Source organism: Hyperoodon ampullatus (assembly GCF_949752795.1).
Source record: "Hyperoodon ampullatus genome assembly, chromosome: 18".
NCBI classification, from domain to species: Eukaryota; Metazoa; Chordata; class Mammalia; order Artiodactyla; family Ziphiidae; genus Hyperoodon; species Hyperoodon ampullatus.
In genome coordinates, this window is record NC_136931.1 from 19201012 (window position 1) to 19218845 (window position 17834).

General features: G+C 50.8%; 2 protein-coding genes across 5 annotated transcripts in view; one reads left to right on the forward strand and one right to left on the reverse strand.

Annotated features, from left to right (window-relative positions):
* Positions 1-123: 123 nt before the first annotated feature.
* TSNAXIP1 (translin associated factor X interacting protein 1) lies at positions 124-15960 on the reverse strand (the record flags this gene model as incomplete). Its single annotated transcript, XM_079723968.1, has 16 exons — positions 124-364; positions 575-681; positions 776-902; positions 1113-1222; positions 1323-1475; positions 1630-1755; positions 1919-2049; positions 2126-2285; positions 2357-2526; positions 2952-3087; positions 3424-3620; positions 4195-4288; positions 5441-5567; positions 5697-5812; positions 11220-11322; positions 15821-15960. The coding sequence occupies 16 exons, from the start codon at positions 15958-15960 to the stop codon at positions 124-126; spliced, it is 2238 nt and encodes a 745-aa protein (XP_079580094.1).
* Positions 15961-16014: 54 nt separating this feature from the next.
* RANBP10 (RAN binding protein 10) overlaps positions 16015-17834 on the forward strand; it is a gene marked incomplete at both ends in the record, with an annotated part of 63155 nt that continues 61335 nt past the window's right edge. For 3 of the 4 annotated variants that reach the window (XM_079723971.1, XM_079723970.1, XM_079723972.1), the window contains 2 exons: positions 16030-16264; positions 17048-17159. In XM_079723971.1, the coding sequence (XP_079580097.1) occupies positions 16030-16264; positions 17048-17159 (347 nt within the window). Of the gene's footprint in view, positions 16265-17047; positions 17160-17834 lie in introns of all 4 variants that reach the window. The other variant, XM_079723969.1, reaches the window with a different exon arrangement.

Sequence of the window (17834 nt, forward strand, 5' to 3'; positions counted from 1 at the left end):
GGGACCAAGCACCCTTCCCTTGACTCCCCAGCATAAGCTAGAGAATAGCATGGGTTCAGACAAACAATTTTATAACAACAGTCAGAGGTTAGCACGGGAGCACTCAGGCTGCCCACAGTGTCCTCAGCTTGCAGGTTCCTGCTCTCGGCGCCCCACACGCCTAACATCACTCATCTGAAGCTGTTCCAGTGCAGTCTGGAGCCTTATCACAATGCCTTCTTCCTTTTCCTCGCCCTCTTCTGGCAGTTCTGTCATGGGGAGCTGGAAGGCCTGGCTCAAATAGCTGTTTAGGGTCTGCTTGTCCAGGCTGGGATCAATGTTCATCAAGGCCTCACGTACCTTGGGTAGGGTCACCTCATCGTGGCTGCCCCCACAAAGAAAGAGAGAGATAGACCTTGACCGTCTTCTCTATACCCCAGACCCCAAGATGCCCTCTCCCAGGTTTGAGCAGTATGTAGTGCCCAGCAGCAATCTCGGTGCATAGGGAGACCTGGGGCTTGAGGTGCTACTCTGTGGCCCAGCCTGTAGGACTTGCCTATGACTAAGTGAGCCTGAGGTCCCCAGGGTCACTCACAGTTCCAGGTCCAGCTCCTGCTTTAACTCCTGTAAGTATTCATCCTTTTCATCCATGTACTGCTCCCGCAGCTTTTGCACAAAGGGCATGCTCTGGCCCTCCTCATACTGGGAAGGGGCCACAAGGCAGGGTGAGGGTACACGGGCTAGGGTCCAGCAGAGGCTAGGGCAGGACTGGGCAAGTTCTTGGGCCCCAACCCACCTCCATAAATAATACACAGTAGTTGAGCAAGTCTGCATTGCTGCTGCTGGGATGCCAGCCCCCTGCCTCCATCAGCTCCTGAATTCTCTCGTCCTTCTTGAAGGGGAAGGTACTCTTGAGGGCAGTGCTGTAGGGAGACGTGAGGACTGACAGGCCTGGCTGATGCCTGCCTACCCATCTCCCCGCACCCCTCTGCCAGCCCCACTGGTGCTCAAAAGGGCACAATGCACTGAGTCTCTGGCCTTTTCCCACCAGGCTCCCCTTCCCCCTGCACAGCTAGGAGCTTGGCCAGAGGTCATGCTGGGCTGAAGTTCAGGGTGGCCGACTGGTCTCTCACCTTAACTGCTCCATGGTTAGTAGCCCCTCGTTCTGGCTGTCAGCACTGGTCATCTCCTTCAGCAGCTGTGCTATTGTCTCCTTCTGCTTGATGTACACACTCTCTTTCCTCTAGGGGGGAAGCTTTGACCATCTTGCTGTTTCCTAGAGGGGTGGGGACAGAGCTGGCCTATGCCGGAGACAAAGGGTGGAGGGCCAGGCCCAAGCTTACCTTTCCCATCAAGACTGCATAGAACTGACTCATGACCTCATTGGAGTGGAAGAGCTTGGTATATTCAAAAATGGTGTAAGCCCAGGCCATGGCATCACCAGGCCCAAAGCGACGCTCCAGGAAATTGAAGAAGAAATCTGGGAACTTCTCTTTCTGCAGGGTAGGGGGAAGACTGCTTGGTCAGCCTGCCCCACGTCGGTTGGCTCTCCTCCCTGTTCCCTAGCACCTTGAGGGACACCCCCCACCCCCCCATGCACCAGAGGACTCAGGCAGCCACACCAGGCCAAAATGGCTAGAGAGATCTGACCTGCTCCTCAGTGATACGTTCCTTCCAGCCATCCTTGAGGAGGTTTACCACATCCTTCTTGGTTGGCTTCTTGTTCTCCACAATGCCATCAAACCGAAGGAAAGGGGGGATGGATTCCCCATAACCCTGTATGGAACCATGTCAGCTTATCTCTGGGCCCCTCTGTAGCCCCACCAGCAAGCAGGGCAGAGCCCCAGATAGTTCCCCCAGAACATCAAGTCTTCTCAGCAGCAAGGCCTGGCCATTCTGACTCTGGCCCCAAGCCTCCTGAGCCCAGGGACTCCCCTACCAGACCAGGGAAGAAGTCTTTCTCCCGGAGCAGCCCCTCGCCAATCTCCTCCAGGAGCACATCCACCAGCTGGTCGCTGTTCTTGCCCTTGGCCAGCATTTGCCAGCGATCTCGTCCTCCAGCCACCACATCTGCAGATGGGGAGAGGGAGCTGGAGTCCAGACCACGCACTTGAACAGTCCCTAGGGCTCCCATGGCCAGCATTACCTTCACACTTGGACCAGTCTGGCCGTGGTGTGGCTGTGCGCTGGATCTCCTGCAGCTCGGAGCAGAACTGGTCCCGCTCCTTCAGCGTACTCGTGTGCAACTGCAGCAGCGTCTCGTGCTCCTTGTGGACCTCTTCATAGTCGTCTCTCAGGCTGTCCAGCTGTGGGCAGGGTAATTGGTCCTTGCTACTCACCTGCATGGCCCTTCCCTACCCTGCCTGCCCACCAGCACCTGCTCCTGCAGGTCCTTGAGGGTCTTCTCCTGCATTTCAAAGTCCCTTCTGGGCACCACGTCTCCAAAGTTGGCTTTCATGGTGTTGAGTTCCATCTGTGTGCGGGTCAGGTCTTGCCGGGCCATCTTCAGAGCCATTGTTAACTTCACGGGGTCCTCCCCCCAGACACCTGCCAGGGGGCCCGCCAGCTCATGTCACCCTGCCTCTGGGGCCTGTAGCCCAGGGCAGGGTTGAGTGTCCCTTGAGGCATGTCCCAGGTCTTCCTGCTCTCCCAGCTTGGGAGCCCCTGAGTCTTTCCACAGTGCTACCAGCATAGGGCTTTGAGCTTAAATAGAGAAGCCCAAGATGTGGAGTACCAGGCCTGTCCTGCCCTTAGGGAGTCTAGGCTGCCTCAGCTGCCAGTGATTGTTTCCTTCATAAACAACAAGTGTATGGTTCTCAGGCCAGCTCAGAAGATCCACAGACCCAGGTGGCAGCAGGAGCATCTCCCATTGTGAATGAGCAGATAATAGGAGAGTTGAATGAATAGGAGTGGTGAGAGCCAGACTCCTCTCCAGCGCCTCTTCAGGGGAGAGAAACCCGCCTTGGGCTTACCTGGGGACTGGGCTAGTGTCATGTCTTCCCGCTGGTACCGTAGCTCATTCAGGTCTGCAATAAGGATCTTATGGGCATCTCGCTCGCTGAGGTAGCGCAGATACTCCTCAGCCAAGTTCTTCCTCAGTTTGGTCACCTGTTGGGAAGAGAACATGAAAGGTAGGAGGAGGAGGAGACTGGTCATTCCTGAGAATCCAGCAAAGTGCCGAAGCTTCCTCCTGTGGAGAAAATCTGGCAGTCAAGGAGTGAGACTCTGCTGGCATTTGGGGCCATACCAAGCCAGTGCTGAGCTGAGGAGGAGGGCAGCATGTGGAGAGAGGGGTATGGGGGGAGGTGGTGGCTCTGTATGTCATCCCAGGCAGAAGGGTAGAGAGAGCTAGGGGGTCACCCCAGGGCTGAAGGCCTCAAGGTCACCCCTGGGGTGGGGGTGGGAGGGATTCAGGGAGTTGGTCACCACATTACTCCCTTTCACCTCACTCTGCAATGAGATCTTCTCCTCATTCTTCTTATCAATGAGTTTTAGCAAATTCATCTTCTCTTTCTTCAGCGTGGAGATTTCATCTCTCTCCTTGGCCCTCATGGCCAGGATCCTCTCGTTGCAGTCCTCGTTCACAGTGACAAGCTTCGCCTTCAGGGACTCCAGAGCCCAAATCTTCTCCCTCTGGTCGGCTAAGCAGGGACAGGTAGGAGAGTCCCTTTGGGGCCATGGAGGACAAACAACCAGGAGACACTGATCCTGAGGTCACAGTGAGTGGCTGTGTCCCTTGCAAACTCGAGGAGTCTATACATGCCTGTTCAAAGCATAGCTCCTGCTTAAGTCCTTCTTGCACTTGCTTTTAAACCAGGGGCAGAGTCCCGATGAGGACCAGGGTCTCACCTATGCCCTTTCCCCATACGGCCTTTAGTCCTGAAGCTGCACCATGCCCAGCACCTCCTGAGCCTGGTGAGGGAAACCCCCTCACTTCCCAGGGGTACACTCTCCCTTCTGGGCTTCACTCTCAATAGAAAAGATGCTCTATTTCCCACAGATACTGCCCCACCATGCTTCCCAAGAATGGGAGGTAGTCAGTTGCCCTGGGGTGCCCTATCACATGACAGTGTAAACAAAAAGGCTAAGGGGGGCTTGGTGACCTCAAAGCCCAGTTTGTTGCTGCCCCAGCCCTGCTGCAGAACCCAGAAGGTCAGAGTAGGATTCTCTCTGCCTCTTCCAGGCTGGGCCCAGGCAGGGAGGCTGCAGTCTTACCCAGCATCACCTCATATGCATTCTTGATGGAGGATAGCAATGGCTTGTATGTTTTGAAGTCCTCTATGAAAAATTCAAAGATCTCTCTGTAAGGCTGGCAAGAAAAGGGAAACTGTCACCTCCTGGCCTATAGCTGCCACCCTCAGTGGGACCTAAGTTTTTCTTTGCTTGGCTTAGAAGTGTTCTAGCATGAAGCTGCCAGGCGACTCACATTCAAATAAATGCCACAGGCACCGCCGGGGTCTCTCACAGGGAGCTGAGGGGCAGCTCCATCCCTCTCAGCTGCTCTCTGGAGACCTCTCCTGGTGCTGTCTCTGAGACCTGGCAGACGACCTGGGTCAGGACCTCCCCCTCTCTACCTGAGCCCCCACTGGCTCTCCAGGCAGCCAGCCTCCTCCATGCACTGTGCTTCAGCTGGCCTCTTACCAGCACCCCTCCCCATCTTACAGTCCTGTGGCGGCAGGAGAAGGTCTAAGGCTCTAGCTTCCAAGTAGAGGTGTGGTTTCCTGTCCCACTTGGACACACAGGAAGTTTTTGGAGGCAACATTGTATACTGGAATGAGCACAGGCTCCCGAACCAGCCCTGAGTTTGAATCCTAGCTCCACTACTACATAGCTGGATGCCTTCTCTGAGCTTCTGCTTCTTTGTTGGCGAGGTTCCTTTAGCTTGTGAGACCATATCTAAGGCCCCACCCAGAGCCTGGCACACAGACAGTGCTCAGCAAATGCTTCTGTCAGTGACTAAGTCAGAAGTGAGGGATTCCCCATCATCATTGCCATTTGAGCAGGGATTTGGTGATTCCTTCCCTAATATGCATCAGAATCTAGGTTACATCTAGATTTCTCTTTGTATCTGGCTAAGTTCCTCAAGCTTGGGGCTGTTGTAACTGGGCTGGTAGACATTGTATGACCCCTGCTTGCCCAACTGCCAGGATTTAGGCTCCATTCACTGATACCCAATGACCCAAGGTGGGTGCTGGGGATCACAGAAAGGACTGGAGACAGCATTCAGGCCACCTGACTCAGGTAAAGAAACCCAACCCTCAGGAGAGTTTTGGTTCCATGCCGGTAGACTTGCCTGCTCACTGGCTTTGTTAGAGAACAAGTTTCTCTTACCAGGAAGGGGAACCCAAGAGAGCTGGGAAAGGCTGGTCTCGCCTGAATGTCTGAAGTGCCTAGTCCTGGTGAGTAAGGTTTCTTCCCAGCCCTGCCCCTGCCCTCCCCCCAGTTCTTCTGTGGCTCTGACCTGCAGCCTTAGCTCCTGGGCAGAATCTGTGCCCAGGTCCAGCAGGAGGAGCTCCTTGCGTAGGTAGTTCTCTAGTCGCTCTAGGTACCTTGGCTTGGTAGTGCGCAGGGGCTGCTGCTGCCAGCTACTGCAGGGAGTGGTGGACTGAGATGTGATGGACACCCCACCAGGCCCTTGTGCCCTGGGTCTGGGGCAGCAACACCCCTGCACTGTTTCTGGGCCCAGTCCGTCCACCATCAGGCTAACCCTGGCTTACCCTACTCGCTTCTGGTAGTCATCTGAACAGGGCTTTCGATTATGCAGAATGGTCTGGTCACTGATGCATGTGGGCCTTGGGGACAGGTGGCCACTGATGGAGGAGAACGGACAGGACTATAAGAAGGGACAGGTGGGGTTACCGTGACAATATTGCTCCCCTTCCTGATGTTCCTCTCCAGGCTCCTCCTCCACTCCTGGGTTCCCCCCACAACACCTCTTAATATGGTTCATAATTAAGACTGGGATTCTTAGAGTTAGAGAGGGATTAGATTAAACCCTGGGGCCCTGGTTATGTGACCACAGTCTGAGCCTCAGTCTCTGCATCTGTAAAATGGGAATGGTTGTGCTCCCCACTGCATTGTATTGATGTGAGAATGCAACAAGAAAGAATAGAGGGTGGTTTACACAGACTCAGGCACCTTCTAGTAGCTCAGTAAAGGTGAGTTCTTCTCTTCTGTAGGTTTGTCAGTGAGTATTGAATACCTATGCTATGAAAACAGATATGAGTACTTACTGGGACCATCTCTTGCCCCCACAGCACAGTCCAGCTAAAGAGAGTCGGGGAGGGCAGGCCCAGCCTCAAGCCCGGACTCTCAGGCAGGACTGCAGAGATTCAGCAGGGTGACCTGTGGACCCCGGGAGGAGACTAGGCTCTACCCCCTGGGGGAGGGGGAAGGGAGAGGTGGTAGGGCCCTGAAGCAGTGGGATCTCATTTTGAACCTTGAGCAGGGGTAGGGGGTAGTAGTATTTATGAGCCTGTTTTTTCAACTTTTTATGAAATACTCAAAAAACATGAGAGAAAAAAATGACTCTATTACCAGTGAAGCCTACTTCTAGGGTTCATCCATTCAGTCACTCATTTTTTCATCAAACATTTCTGGGTCCATAGCACATGCCAGCCCCTGCTGGGTTCTGGGACATGAAAGAAGCTCGGGGTATGATGGAAGTGGGACGACAAATGAACTGATAAGCAGGTAGTAACTGAAGCTGATGCAGGTCACAGGAGTGTGGGGGCCTTGACTGGAGGGTGCCAGGGGAGGCTGGTCCTCTTAGAGGAGGAAGTGATGATGTCAGTGATTTCAGTAAAGCTTGAGTGACTTCATGGGAGGAGCTGAGGTTACTCTGGAAGAGAATGATGTGTCAGGGGAGGTGGGGGAGTGCACAAAGACTGCCTGGGTAGCACTAATACCTCAGGGAAACAGCAGGAGTTTTGAAGGGCTATGAACAGGGGCCAATGCCCAAGGAGGGCAGGCTGGCTGAGGCTGAGGTCTGGGCTGGCCAGTGCAGAGGGGACAGAGATGAAGCAGCAGCTTCATGCCTACGGGCAGTCCTCAAAGCCTTACTTGTGACTATGAAAAAATCAGAAAACTCCTAAGTGTCTAAAAACAGAAGATTCTTATACAGGCATGAAATGTTTACAAAGAGGCTTAACATGCACTATATCTCTAAGGGTTAAGTACAGCCTGAAATTAGAGAATAAGCACAACCAGGTAAGATGAAAAGCCAGAAAAGATGGAGAAATAACCCAAAAGGTTATCAGTAATTATTCTCCAATGATAGGCCCATGGGTGCTTATGTGTCTGTAATCATGTATTTTTCAAAATTTTCTACAATGCACATAAGTTACTTTGAAATTTAAAAGAACATTGAATTATTGAATTCAGTATTAAAGCTTCCTCTGTGGAAGGCCCTGAGCCCAGCTTCCAGGTTCTTCTGAGATGGAGAGAGACTAGGCCTACCACCCATGTCCCACACATCCAGGTTCTAGGAGTCCTTCCAGGCTAATGGTGACTGGCTCCTGACCCTCTTAATGTGGAAAATGCCACTGTCTCCTTGGGCTCTTCTTTGCATTCTATTAGTTCTATCTATTTTTTCTCAATCTTGCAATCATTCATCCTCTCCCTAAATATTTTGGAAAGTACATAGTAAGCCTTGTTGCTAGGTCCCAGGGAGGACTCCAGCCTCTTGCACGGGTCTAGGTTGACCTATCTCTGTACTTCCAGAACTGATGGCATCATACTTCACACTCTTCGTAGTCTTTTTTTTTTTTCCTAATTGAAGTATAGTTGATTTACAATGTTGTGTTAACACTCTTCATAGTCTTAAGTAGCACTCAGCAAATATTGTGGAATAAATATTTAAGGGAGCACAATAATTTAGCTGGATGCAAGGCATAATAAAAACGAAGACGCTACTTATTGGGCGTATATGTTCACACATGCTTTCCCTGGGTCAAGAATGCTCCAGCTTGACTATTCAACCTTAGCATCTCAGGGGTTCTCCCTGATACTCTCCCCAATCCCAGCGCCCACACTTTCCCATCATCACACCCCCATCTTCTCTCAGAAACACAGACTATGTCTTGTTTACCACTGTATCCACAGTACCTGGCACACAGTGGGAATCAACAAATATTTGTTGAATAGATAAAAACATGGGGGGGAAAGAGAGATGATGAAAGAGAATTGTAAAGAGTTTAAAGCCCTCCTATCAAAATAAGCTACATCAAGCAGAGAAAGGTAAAAGACAAATACTAAGAGTAATACAGTTGATAATGACAGGTGAATAGATTTATACATACATTAAACAGAAATAAAGAAGGACAATCTTTTAATATATACAAAAAAATAATCGTAGGCCACAGATAAGGTGTTAACACATTTTTAAATGAGAAACTGTATACCTTGCATTTCCTGATATAATACAATGAAATAACTGATAAGGTAAACATACCTCTAAAACACTTAACCATTTACAGAAATTTAAAAATAAATTAATATTTTTCCCGACCCATTTATTACTTAAAGTAAAAATACAACATGTTATAGAAATGTTAAAATTACATGTTCAAAATGTTTGGGATATGATCAGAAAAGCACTCACAAGTTTTTAATTGCTTAAAATCCTTTCACTATCTAAAAATAAATGGTTGGGGCTTCCCTGATGGTGCAGTGGTTAAGAATCCGCCTGCCAATGCAGGGGACATGGGTTCGAGCCCTGGTCCAGGAATATCCCACATGCCGTGGAGCAGCTAAGCCCGTGCGCCACAACTACTGAGCCTGCGCTCTAGAGCCCGTGAGCCACAACTACTGAAGCCTACACAACTAGAGCCCGTGAGCCACAACTACTGAAGCCCACACACCTAGAGCCCGTGCTCCACAACAAGAGAAGCCACCACGGGCTTCCCTGGTGGCACAGTGGTTGAGAGTGCGCCTGCCGATGCAGGGGACACGGGTTCGTTCCCCGGTCCTGGAGGATCCCACATGCCGCGGAGCGGCTGGGCCCGTGAGCCATGGCCGCTGAGCCTGCGCGTCCGGAGCCTGTGCTCCACAATGGGAGAGGCCACAACAGTGAGAGGCCCGCGTACAGCAAAAAAAAAAAAAAAAAAAGAGAAGATACAAATGAACTTATTTACAAAACATAAATAGACTCACAGGCACAGAAAACAAACTTATGGTTACCAAAGGGGATAGAGGGGTGGGTGTGGGGGAGATAAATTAGGAGTTTGGGACTAACATATACACACTACTATATATAAAACTGCTAAACAACAAGGACCTACTGTATAGCACAGGGAACTATAGTCAATATCTTGTAATAACCTATAATGGAAAAGAACCTGAAAAAGAATATATATATTATATATGTAAAGCTGAATTACTTTTCTGTACACTTAAAACTAAGACAACATTGTAAATTAACCAGACTTCAGTTAAAAACAAACAAACAAAAAACAAGAACAAAAACAAAGGGAGACTAGCCTTGAAAATTTCCTGAGCAGACAAAACCAGTTTAGTCATAGAAATAAAGCTTAATCTAGCTTATTTTGGGAGACTTAAAAAATAAAAAAGGCCCATCTTCGTGCTCTGTCTGCCGTTTCTGTAAAGAGAAAAAGTCACCCTATTTTGATTGCTGAGCATATGCTGCTTTCTTGTCCTGGTTGTTAACAGCTGGTAAGGCCTCCGCAAGCCGGTGGTTGGAAGGCGGCGTTCCCGGGAGCTCCGTGCTCTCTGCTCCCCCCTGCAGGTGAAAACGGGGAGGGCGTCCCCGGGGGTCGGCGGTGGCAGGAGGCAACAGCGTCCTCTGGTGGTTTAGAACGGTGTCACTGCCGCCGTGCAGAAGAAAGGGAGTGAAAGAACCTGGCCCCAGGTCCACTGAGTAGGTGGCAGCTGAGTGGGACGGGGAGCAGGCGCCCCAAGTAATCGAATCTTTCGGGACTGTGGCTGCGCTTGGTCTCCGCTTAGAGTCCACACTACCCCTTTCCCTCCCTGATGTCAGGGTCCCCATGTTTGAAGTCCTCAGCCTCACAAAGTGTACAGCTCACGTGTCCCCAGATCCTCCAGACAAGACATACTCGCACAAAGAAACCCACCACGGCCCACAGTTCTCCACTGTGAGCTGGAGTTATAAATTTGCTCAGATGTGTTTTTTCACCTGTAAGATTTGGACAATGGCTGTTTGCTTGTTAAATAGTAATAACAGGGGCTTCCCTGGTGGCGCAGTGGTTGAGAGTCCGCCTGCCGATGCAGGGGACACGGGTTCGTGCCCCGGTCCGGGAAGATCCCACATGCCGCAGAGCAGCGGGGCCCGTGAGCCATGGCCGCTGAGCCTGCGCGTCCGGAGCCTGTGCTCCGCAACGGGTGAGGCCACAGCAGTGAGAGGCCCGCGTACAGCAAAAAAAAAAAAGTAATAACAATCATATGATCATATCAACAAAAGCCCCCAAATCTTAATAACACAGTATTTTTTTTTCATTTGAGGGAAGAATATTCTTCCTTTTTTTTTTTTTTTTTTGCCACGCCACGTGGCATGCAGGAATGTAGGATCTTAGCTCCCAGACCAGGGATGGAACCTGTGCCCCCTGTAATGGAAGCGTGCAGTCCTCACCACTGGACCTCCAGGGAATTAATTCCCCAGCATTCATTTTTATGTAAAAACTTTAAAGAACATGAGTGGAGGGAGAACCTGTCGTGAGGCTGGTAAAGAGTCTCTACTTCCAGTGCAGAGCCAACAGCGCAATGGAGAAACATCCTTTACTACTGTCTTCAGTCTTCACAGATATACAGCAATAATGGTGCACATATGCCAGCGACTCAAGTACCACATCAGGCACTGTGGCCGTAAAGACAAAAAGATATAGTCATAGCTCTGAAGGACCTTGACAGATCTGGTGGGACCATCCCAGCACCCAGCACAATGCCTGGCTCATGGCAGGCTGGATGAAGAAATGAGGCCCACTCCAGAATGCTGCGTTGCAGGGGAAGGTTATCTGTGGGCAGGAGCCGAGTCCCTCTCTGCTCAGGGAGGTCTGGGAAGGCTGTTCCGGTAAGGTGCAGCAAGTGTGCACGTTCCCCCACCCCAGAGCCTGCTGGGCCTGGCCTCTGAGCCACACTCCCCTAACTGGGGAGAAGCCGCTTGGTGGGGCATGGTTCGGGTGGGTGGTGATTTTGGGTTGCAGAGAGGGAGGCAGAAAGGATCTGGGGATCAAAATTTAGGGTTCCAACAGGACACGGCCATTAACCAGCAGCGTCTTCCGTTTCTGAGAAAGCTTGCGTTTCTGGGTATTCTTGGCTTCTGTGAGGAAGGAATCATCTACAATCGCTCCTAAAGGTCGCAAGTGTGCTCTGCACAGAGAAGGAGAAGGAAGTCGTGGGTGACAGAGCCTTGAGTGGGGAGTACACTTCCACTCTTTCCAGAGCCACAAGACATGGCTTCCTTTCCGCTCAGAGCCAGGCTCTGGGTCTTCCCAGTGCTGCCTCCAGATTCCCAGAGGTGCTGCCAACAAGCTCCTGGCTTGGGGCCCAAACCACTTTCCCACATTCCCAGAAGCCTTCTCCTCATCACAAGAGTCTCACCAACTCCTGCAGTGGCAGGACACCCTCACCATGAACCCAGAGAACCCTGCAGGCCTATACTTCCCTTCAGTGTTTAGCTGTGGCTGTGATGACAGTTCCATGAATGTGACAGCCACATTCTGGGGGGTGTGATACCAAAAGCAGGTGCTATAGGACAAGAAGCACAGGGTCTGGGGTCCAAGAGCCAGGGTGGGAGTCTTGAGCCTCTACTTACTGGCTGATAGGGCCCAGAGGCTGACATCTGTGTTTCCAATAGGGACCCCCTTGGGCAAGTCATTCAACTTCTTTCAGCCCAGTTTCCTCACAAGGAGGTGGAGACAGTTCTTGCAATTTCTATCTCACAATGCTGTTGTAAAGTTTAAATAAGAGTAAAAGAGATATGCAAAAATAACCTGTAGGGACTTCCCCGGTGGCGCAGTGGTTAAGAATCTGCCTGCCAATGCAGGGGACACGGGTTCAAGCCCTGGTACAGGAAGATCCCACATGCCGCAGAGCTACTAAGCCCGTGAGCCACAACTACTGAGCCTGCGCTCTAGAGCCCACGAGCCGCAACTACTGAAGCCTGCACGCCTAGAGCCTGTGCTCTGAAACAAGAGAAGCCACCGCAATGAGAAGCCTGCGCACTGCAACGAAGAGTAGACCCCGCTTGCCACAACTAGAAAAAGCCAGCACGCAGCAACGAAGACCCAACACAGCCAAAAAATTAAAAATTAATTAATTAAAAAAAATATTTTAAAAAACCCTGTAAACTGCAAGGAGCTGCAGAGATATTAACTGTGACAGCAGGATGTGGGAAAAGTGGATCATAAGGAACCACTTTTAACTCCTAGGCCTCTTGGGGAGAGCCATCATTGCTCAAGCTAGGAAGGCATTTGGGGGTCTAGAGGGAGGGCTGCCTGTGGGCAGTCAGACTTAGGCGGAACAAAAGGAAGACGTGATCCCAGTAATCCATGGTGGCAGCGGGTGGGAGTGATTTATGCCGCTAGATAGACTTGTGTCTTCATTCCCCTGCTAGCTGGTGGCCTTGGGTATGCTGTTTAACCTCTTGAAGCTCAGTGTCTTTGTCCATATAACTGAGACAAGGATTACCCAAACTCCAGGGTAGTTGAGAGCACTGACGTGAACCCAGTTGGGAAACCCTGTCCTGCAGGGTTCTTCAGTCCTACTTCATGGAGCAGTGACACCCCAAACTCCAGTTCTCTATTGTCTCTAAACTGAACAAGTGTGAGCAAACCATGTCGAATACGCAGCCGGTGTGGAAAAGGAAAGGCTTTTGCTCAGATGTTTATGGGTTTGAGACAGGATGCAGCAGATCAACCCATCTGCTCACTGGGTAAAATCATACCTTCCTGTCAAGACCAGTCAATTTTCTAAACTCTGTTCTTGCTCCTGCTGGAACTACCACATGGGGCAAGGTAAGCAAGAAAACTATGGGGAACTCTACAAATCCTGAGAAGTTGCCAGATGGAAAATCTCAGTAGGTAACATGTTAGGTTTTTTTTTTTTTTTTTCCAGAAAGAACTCAGTGAGAGACAAAGTGATATGTAAGAGGTGGATTTATTTGGAGAGAAACACACTCCACAGACAGAGTGTGAGCCATCTCAAAGGCGAGAGCGGCTGGTAACATGCTAGTTTTGAATGCCAAGGGAGACAGTAGTCAAAAACAGATTTGCAAATGTTAATTTTAAAAACACCTGGGGCTTCCCTGGTGGTGCAGTGGTTAGGAATCCACCTGCCAATGCAGGGACACAGGTTCGAGCCCTGGTCCAGGAAGATCCCACATGCCGTGCAGCAACTAAGCCTGTGCGCCACAACTACTGAGCCTGCGCTCTAGGGCCCGCGAGCCACAACTACTGAGCCCGCATGCTGCAACTACAGAGGCCCACGAGCCACAACTATTGAGCCCGCACGCTGCAACTACTGAGGCCCACACGCCTAGAGCCCGTGCTCCGCAACAAGAGAAGCCACTGCAATGAGAAGCCTGTGCACCACAACGAAGAGTAGCCCCCGCTCGCTGCAACTAGAGAAAGCCCGCGTGCAGCAACGAAGACCCAAAGCAGCCAAAAATAAATAACTAAAATAAATAAATTTTAAAACACCTGGTAGAGTCTATACACTTATCCAAAAATCTTAGGATGCTTCTTTAGTATTATATTAAATATTTTACACCAATTCTCAGAGAGGAATGGGAAATAGATTATATTTCTACTACAAAGGTGGAGAAAACTCAGTTATTTAACTAATGGCAAGCAGTGGGTTTGACAGGAGGTAAGTCCTGGTATTGAGTGAAGTCAAGCTACTGAGTTCCATCCACAAATCTACTGTGCCAGGGATGTGAGGCTGAAAGGAGAAAGCCAATGGGGAGGAGGAACCTGCCACAGGAAAATGCACAATTCAAAGGTCCCTTTATTTATTTTTTTGGCTACACTGTGTGGCTTGCGGGATTTTAGCTCCCTGAGCAGGGATTGAACCCAGGCCCTCGGCAGTAAGAGTGCAGTGTCCTAACCACTGGACCACCAGGGAATTCCCTCAAAGTACCTTTTAGAGGGTCCTGCTGACACTCGTGTAGTGCTAAGGTCTGGCCCATGCTTCATCATCCTGGCCCTGCTCTAAGGGGAGCTGGAGGAGGACACCCACACTATTCCTCTAAGGGAAGCAGTGAGCTTGGCCCAATATACTATACACCACTAAACACTGGTGAATGAAGAATATGGGCAGGAATGATGTTTTGTACTGTCACCAAATTCAGCATCAGCAATTACATTGTGCTTCCTTCTTAAAATACATGGGGATTCTCTTTCTGAGTCTGTTTCATATCCCTTTCAAACTTGATTGCAGTTTCCTAAACCATTCGTGTGTTGGGTAACAACACTCTTTCTCAAGCCTGTTGTCTGCTTTTTGTGATTCATTTCGTGCCTTTTCTAGGCTTTCTCTGTCAAGGCGCCGTTTAATTTCCTGACTTTTCTAGGCTTTCTCTGTCAAGGCAGCTGACCATGGGGGATTAGAGTTTAGGTGAGATCAGGTTTTTTGCATTAGGAATGAGTAGAAGCAAGAAAGTACACTCATTAAACGTTTAGTGAACGCCGATTATGTGCAAGAGCTGTCATAAGAGCTTCATATATGCTGCCTAAATTTTCCCAACAGTTTAAGGTGGGCTGTGTCATTCCCATGTTTGAGATATGGAAACAGAGGCCCAGAACTTAAGGGCCTTCTCTTAGCTCTCAGAGCTAGAAAGGTATTTAGCCAAAATTTTTGTTTTAATATGTATACTTTATGGCTTTCCTGGCTAACAGAGCTTGTTATCATATTTGCAGTGTCCAGATGCTGCACCCCTGAATACAGGCAGGAGCTACCTTGAGGCCATGGGATGTTCTTGGGCAAGGTTGTTTATCCTTGTGGCTAAGATCTCAGGTTTGGGTCTCACATGGCTGGGTTCAAATACTAGCTCCATAACTTATAAACATGTTTAAGACACATGATCTCTTCTGGATTCTATTTCTTTATTTGTAAAATAGTGATATTACTACCTCATAGAGTTGTTGTGAGGGTTAAATATGGTGTATAGAGCACTTGGCACATAATACACGCTCAATACGAAAAAGCTGGCTATTACTAATGATAAAGTGCGCCTGCCCTTTTACTAGAATGTAACGACCTTCCTGGGCTGACAAGTCATCTGAGATTCTAACTGTTTCTGCACCACTGATCCTGTGGGGCTGGAGCAGAGGCAGGAGGTGCAGAGGTCCGAATCAGGTACCATTTCTCTTTCTGGAAGTACTCAAGGCCTCCTCTCCGCCCTCAGTCCGGCCAGCGCCTACCTCAACGTGGTCGCGAAGCTGGGGCGCTGCGGCTTCGGGGAGTCCATGACCCTAGGGCAGCCGGGCAGCCAGCACTTGTGGCCTGGGAAGCTGTGGTAGTTTACAGCCCGTAGCCATGGCGACCAGGTCCCAGCAGCCCAGCGGAGGGGACGGGGTCAGGATTGTGCCACGCCTCCGAGCCCCGCACCCGCGGGCTGGGAGGAAGGCCAAGTAGCAAAGGTGGACTCGAACCGGGAATAGGGTCTCCTCAGAGTCAGTCACTATAGCGGATACGATCCTAGCGACCAGAACTGAGGCAGGGAGATAAACAGAGGCCATGGAGGAGGGAGGTGAACTGAGAGGCCGGAGCCACGTTGCCAGCGGGAATTGTAGTTTTTGGTGTCCCAGTGTCTCAGCCGAGCAGGCTTATGGCCGAGCCGGCTTGTACTACATCTCCCAGAGATCCTTACGAGCCCAAGCTGGTCTGCCCCTGGAGAGCTCTGCATTGTGGGAAATGGAGTCCAAAATGTGGCGAGGCGTAGTGGTGTCGAAGGATAGGTGCCGGACTGGGACTCGGTTTCCCTACGGCCCAGGTTGGCTCGCTGGCCATTGGCTGAAAGAGGCGGATCTGGTCCCGCTTTTCCCCGCCCCCAGTGACACAATAGCAGCTCCCTCCAAGATGGCGGCGGCGACGGCGGACCTGGGAGCTGGGAACCTGCAGGTTGGAGACTCCTCCGGCGGGGGCACTGGATGCGGGCTGCCGTCCCCAGGGGAGCAGGAACTGAGCCGGCGCCTGCAGCGCCTGTATCCCGCGGTCAACCAGCACGAGACGCCGCTGCCGCGTTCCTGGAGCCCCAAGGACAAGTACAACTACATCGGCCTCTCCCAGGGCAACCTCCGCGTCCACTACAAAGGTATTGGCCTGTTTGGTCGCAGGGGGAGAAGGCCAGAGCGTCTGCGGGGTGGGTGTGCTGCCCAGCCCGTGCTCCATCATGTCCATTCCCCAGCTCGAGTGCTCCGGCTTGGGCCTTAGCTCCTGCGGGGTGTCTAGGGTGGTGGGGCTGACCAGGCCAAGGATTGACTGCCTAGTCTGCTCTGCCCTGAGACATCTGATGTCAGGAGAACCGCAGCAGGTGTCCAAACCCAGTGCTGGACTGGACATTCTTCTCAGGGCCTTCCTGCTTGTTTTGGGGTACCTCTGACTCGAGCTAGGCCCTTCACCACTGCTTAGTTTCATAAGTGTCTGAAGAAAGGGGTGGTCACATCCCCTCCATTAGCCAGAGGCCCATGAGCTTGCTCACCTGCCAGACATCCCAGACAAGGCCTAGGGTTCTGCGCTAAAGTTGTGGGGGCGTCTTCCAGGGCTGCCTCTTCCTCCCCTAGTCTTCCAAGTGGGCTGCCTGTATCTTGGAGAGTCTGGCAGCAGCACTAAGGAATCTCTCACATACGCACCCACATTGCATGTACTCTCCTGTGGTTTGAATGGCAGTGTCTCAGGCAGAGCTGCTATTCTCAGGAGGAGGTGAGCCAAAGGTGGGAGGTTTATGTGTTTGCTCAGTTGTTTTCTAATTATTCCTTGGACTATGCAAGGGCTTCCTCTGGCCATGGAGGGGTGAAGTTGCCATGGAGCAGAGAAGAATGAGGCTTCCATTTGCATTTCCTTCTGCTGAAATTTCTTCCTTGCCCTCTTCTATTAGGTCATGGCAAAAATCACAAAGATGCAGCCTCAGTGCGCGCCACCCACCCCATACCTGCTGCCTGTGGCATTTATTACTTTGAGGTGAAGATTGTCAGCAAAGGAAGAGATGGGTAAGCCCCTCCTGACCACGTTCTTTCCCCCAACACTGAACTGTTCCTGTGGTCAGAGTTTGAGGTCTCCTGGTTGACACCTGTGACTGGTACGAGCTGCTGAGCTGCATTGGTCTGGGCTGCAAAGGGTTGAATAGCGGATACGTCTGTTACCTGGCTGTGGGCATGGCCTGGTCTAAGCAGCAGCTTTTGATGACAAATAGGTACATTTTATAGAGGAGGGGCTTCTCTTTAGTGATAGTGTAATGAGGTACATCAACAGGTTAGGGAAACAAACAACAAGTTTACATTAAGAAATCAGCGTCCAGAATGGAGTTCCCCCACTGTTGTGTGGTGTTTGTGACTTCCCTCCTTTCACACTCTTGCTGTATTCAAGGTTCCTTTTTATGGCATTTAGTCATGGTAGAGGCCCCTGTAGACTTCAGAGGGATAGTAGAGTCTTTGCATCATTCATCAAAGCTGTGGCAGCCACTGGTCCGTCATCTTAGGGTAAACAGCATGCACATGGTCAGAATCAGATGAGCTTGCTACTCATAAACTTGTTTTTCAGTCCAGGGACTTGAACACCAGTTGGATCAGCTTTAGGAAGGTCCTCGTTAAAGTCAGCATTAGGGAGGCTCCCTATTTTAGGGTGATCTAAGCAGATACAGGAAATCAGAGGGGAGATTTTTCATT